This window comes from Pogona vitticeps, chromosome 4, assembly GCF_051106095.1.
Source record: "Pogona vitticeps strain Pit_001003342236 chromosome 4, PviZW2.1, whole genome shotgun sequence".
NCBI classification, from domain to species: Eukaryota; Metazoa; Chordata; class Lepidosauria; order Squamata; family Agamidae; genus Pogona; species Pogona vitticeps.
Window position 1 is genome coordinate 4,525,232 of NC_135786.1, and position 4,834 is coordinate 4,530,065.

At 50.1% G+C, this 4,834-nt stretch overlaps 1 protein-coding gene across 1 annotated transcript; it reads left to right on the plus strand.

Moving 5' to 3' along the window:
* The first annotated feature begins 1,229 nt into the window (after positions 1-1,229).
* On the plus strand, positions 1,230-4,356 carry SRXN1 (sulfiredoxin 1). The gene is made up of 2 exons (XM_020806720.3): positions 1,230-1,613; positions 3,324-4,356. Exons 1-2 carry the CDS (start codon positions 1,365-1,367, stop codon positions 3,525-3,527), a joined length of 453 nt encoding a protein of 150 aa, XP_020662379.3. The 5' UTR covers positions 1,230-1,364; the 3' UTR covers positions 3,528-4,356.
* Positions 4,357-4,834: the final 478 nt, after the last annotated feature.

Consider the following 4,834-nt stretch of genomic DNA (forward strand, 5'->3'; position numbering starts at 1 on the left):
TAAATGAGACAAAAGTTTGCAGCAATTATCATGTGGGTTTGCCACTGATCCTATTTTTTTAGATCAGGAAAAGGCCATGCAAGTCATGGAAACAATGCAAATGCAAGAGCAAGTGATACCTTCAAGAACATGAAACAAATAGCGAGCTTTCAAGGATTAATCATCTCCTCCAAGGCTGTGTGTCAAGTTCTTGTGGGCAGTTCCAAACTTAGGTGCTGGTATTCATGTCCCAGATTCACCCGGCGGATGGTGAAGTTTTTAGAGATTTGCCATACATTCCAAATAGCTAGCTGAAAATTGCTTGCCACCACCATGCATGCTAAGGGCCGTGCTGGCGCTGCGGGCTAAACCACAGAAGCCTCTGGGCTGCAAGGTCGGAAGACCAGCAGTCGTAAGATTGAATCCACGCTACGGAGTCAGCTCCCGTCGCTTGTCCCAGCTCCTGCCATCCTAGCAGTTCAAAAGCATGCAAAATGCAAAAATGCAGGTAGATAAATAGGGACCACCTCGGTGGGAAGGTCACGGCGTTCCGTGTCTAGTCACACTTGCCACATGACTATGGAAACTGTCTTCGGACAAACGCCGGCTCTACAGCTTGGAGATGGGGATGAGCACCGCGCCCTGGAATCGGACACGACTGGACTCAATGCCAAGGGGAACCTTTACCTTTACCTAACCATGCATGCTGGAGCAGCTTCCATCTCAGCAGCTGCCCCCAGCCTCCACGCCATCATCCGTGTGAACCTGGGACATTAAAAACAGCACCAAAGCTTGGAACGACTCATAAGAACTAGATGCACAGCCCTGAAGATGATTGATCATCTAAAGCTTGCTACAGTATTTGTTTGTCTTGCTTTATATTCTTGAATAGACTTGCTCCTGCGTTTGTATTTTTTTTTTAAAAAAGACTACAATTCCCAGCATCCCCAGATGCATTCCTCTCCCTTTGTCCTCCGTTTCCTGGGGGGTAAACCGAGCGTGGCTCCGGGGCTCAAGAACCAGAGAGGGAGGAAATCTCCCTTCCGGGTGGGGTTTTCTTGCTGCCTCGTCGTGACTCAGCGAAAAGAGGAGGAAGCGACGATGCCGGGGAAAAGCCTGCGCGCAGGTGAGTCAGCAAAAGCTCGGGCTCTACCATTCGGACTGCGGGAGGGGGATGAGAACGGACCATTCCGGGAACTTCCCTTTTGCAAGCCCATCTTTGGGGACCGGAGTTTAGCCGCGTGGAAGTTTGCACGGCGTGGAAGGAGTGTGTGTGAAGAGGCGAGGGTTATTGGGGCGGGGGGGGGAGAGAAGAGAACGGACCCCTGGGCCCCCCTCTTTGCACCCGTGGTGCGATCCGGTGCAAGGGTTGCTCCGCTGGCGGGATGCGGCGCTCCGGAGTTGCACGGGGGCGGATCGGGGCGCTGCTGCTGCTGCTTCTACCTCGCGGCGGTCCCGGGAGGCAGGCGAGCGCCTGCGGGGCAGAGACCGCGGCCATGGAAGGCGAGGCCGGCCGGAGCATCCACTCGGGCGGCATCCCCACGACCCACCAGGTGCCCCTGCGCGTGATCCTCCGACCCCTCCCGCCCGTGCTGGACGAGAGCAAAGTGGAGAGCTTGATGCGCACCATCCAGGTAGGGCCCGCCGGGGGGTGCGCAGGGGGTTCAGACGATGGGCGTTGTAGTCCTCAAATCGTTTATGACCACATAATACATCAGCGTTTCTTAAAAAAAAAAAAGGCGTAAAGATGCGTGCAAACCGCTGTGGCTGCCTGATTTGACTTATTAGTCGCCCCCCCCCCGTGCTTTCCTTTCGTGGAAGTAAAGCCCATTTGGCGCACTTCCTTCCTACTTCTTTCTTCACAACGTCCCGACTAGGTAGGTAGGCACAGACCGCGCTGAGGTCTCCCAGTAAGTAAATAGGGCACGGGGTGGTGGTGTAAGAACTTGGATCGCCCGAGGCGTAGGCTGTTGTGTCAACCTATGTGGAACCAACGAACGAACGAACTTACTAATTAACTAAATAAATAAGAAAACAGAAGTATTTTGATCCCTTTGAAACTAACAGATTCATTGCAGTGTGCTTTTTAAAAAAAAATTACAAATTCGTGCAATTCTTGTCTCCCCGAGGCACAAGCGGGGGATTGAACTCCCGGCCTCTGGCTCCAAAACCTTGAGGCTTTATGTGGCTTACTAATCAAGATGGAGAAAAGGAGAGGCTAGGACAGCTAGGCCAAGTCATAGGAATGGTCCAAGGAATTGTTTTCAACCCTGAGATGTAGGAGAACCAGGTTTGCTCTGCCGGTGAATGGTGGTTATGGGGACCCAAACTTGTAAGGGTAGCGTGAAACTTTATAGCAAGCCTGGGCGGACTCCAAGCACGTGGAGTCTTCCACACGTTTTGTCAGGATCCCAGTTGGAGCCTTTGGTAAAAGACGTGCCTTTAGATTTAAAGCCACGATCCCCGTTTCCTGTTCGGGTTGTGTAGGGTTACCGGTTTCCCAGACTGCTCAGTCTTCCCCTCTTTGCCCCTGTCTGTCGTGTGATTGCTGACGCAAAAGGCAGCCCAGGAAATGGCATAACCCCTTGTGGGATTTGTGCTGCCAGAGGGGGAAACCTCACCAATATTCTAGCCACCTTTTCACATCCACAGGCAGAAGATAGTAAAAGGAAAAATCCAGAAAAACTATTTTCACATGCATTACCAGAGCTGGACACTAGAAGGAGTCAGAGACCATACTATGAATACTTAATTGGGAAGAATGCATATACAGTGGTGGCCCGCATAGCGATGTTAATGCGTTCCAGGATGTGTTCCTATGGGGCTAAAACTCACCGGTAAGAGAAGATTCCCCCATCCGGCCGCCATTTTCGCTGCCCAGTAAGCGAGGGCAGGGCACGAAAACGGAGCGGGCGGCCATTTTATTCTTCTGGCTGCCATTTTGGAACCACCGATCAGCTGTTTTTAGAACATCACATTGCGAAGATCGGTAAGCGAAATGCTTACCGATCATCGCAATGTGATTTTCGCTCATTGGAATCATCGCAATGCGATCGCATTAGTGATCGCAAAAAACCCGTCGCTATGCGGATTTGTCGTTACACGGTGCGCTCGTTAAGCGAGGCACCACTGTACATAGCAAGGTCTCTGGTGCCCTCTCGTGTCCATTTGTGGGAATATATGTGAAAATAATTTTTCCTGGTTTTTTTCCCCACAGCTGTCATGACCCAAATTTGGGAACGACAGATGTAGATCTATTCAGGCTTAGGTAACGTGGGGAAAAAGTACTATGGACAACTTTGATTTATCCTCCACCACATTTATTTCCCCCCTCTCATTCATAGGAGGAGCCTGACCGGGTGCCCCCCATTGATGTCCTCTGGATCAAAGGCCGTGAAGGGGGCGATTACTTCTACTCCTTCGGTGGATGCCACCGTTACGCCGCCTACAAGCGCTTGAACAAAGAGACCATCCCAGCCAAAATCATCCGGTCTACCATCAATGACTTGCGCACATACCTGGGCTCCTCCCTGCCTGACCTGCGTTAGAAGGGATGCTTTCAAGACCCATAATGACTGGTTATTGAAGTGCCGTCTTGGACCAGAAACCTTGTCTGCTCTTCTCCTCTGAACCTTCTGTGAGGATGATGACTCACCAGCTGAGTTCTTCTCCACCCTGTCTCTGCAGTGGTTCTGCATACCTGCCCCCTTCGTGGGCTCCTTGGGACAAGAAAGCAACGGGCCTAGGAAATGGAAGATGGCAAGCACCTGGACGTACCCTCTTGGTTTGCCAAGGGGTAGGTGGGTGCGGGGTAAAAGAACTAACACGGAGAGGGAAAAGGTGTAATGCTGAACAAAAAAAGGCCACTCTATTTCTCTGTCCAGTTGGGTTGTGGACTTGTCAGAGTGTCTCTCCCCAAGAACTTCCGCCTACTTTGCCTGGTCCTCCCTTGGTCTTGTTGTGGGTGGGCCAGACTGAGATAGGCGAGAAAGAGTTTCCACTTAGCATTCAGGCCTTTTCGGGGGTGGCCCCAGTGCTCTGGAACAGCTTCCCTTTGGAGATCCAGCAGAGATTCCTCCCTCCAGATCTTTAAGAAGTAACTCACACCCCAAAACTTTTTAAAGAAGCCTTCAAGGACATCCATTCCCTCAGGTAGCCATGGGCCCCCCCGTATTTCACCTTTGCCACTGAGGATTGTCACTACCATTTGCTATTTTTCCTTTGTTGTCTGTTTATTTACCTGTAATTTTAGCAGTTTGCTTGCTTGTTTTTTTCATGATGGCTTGATTTTTATGCTTGAGGGAGGAGGTGTATTTTATGCCCAGAATACTGGATTTTCACAAGTGCGGTTATATAAAAATGCAGTCAGTCGGTCAATCAGGAGAGTTTTAAATTTTGCTTCACCATTCAGCTGTTGATCAAGAGCATCCAGGGCTACCTGGCCCATCTAAATGGATTTACTCCACAATAGTCCATGCTTCCGTATTTAAAACAGGATACTTCTCTTTTCTGAGATGCAGTCATCCATCTACAATCACCATATATGGGTGTGAAAGCTGGCCAGTGAAGAAAAAAAAGAAGTACTGGACAACACCAGCAATCATTAAGTTAGACTGCACAGGGAAGCCATTGAAATCCACAAACATCAGCAGAGCTTCAACAAGAAAGAAGAAAGTTTAAAACTCAAAAAAGCTTGGCTCCCAGCACTGAAAAATACAGTGTGCAAAAGGTCAAGAACTCTACCCAGCCACAAGGCCCAGTGATCACTGTACACAGAAGACTAGCTAACGATACCCATCAATCCCAGGGACAATCATCTCCCCCCCTTATCACAACAATCAACCTACAACAAATT

What these genes read in the sequence shown, in the direction of transcription:
- SRXN1 (XM_020806720.3), top strand. Translation starts at nt 1,365, where the DNA reads ATGCGGCGCTCCGGAGTTGCACGGGGGCGGATCGGGGCGCTGCTGCTG. An exon ending in GCTTGATGCGCACCATCCAG is followed by an intron (nt 1,614 to 3,323) that starts GTAGGGCCCGCC and finishes TCTCATTCATAG; the next exon opens with GAGGAGCCTGACCGGGTGCC.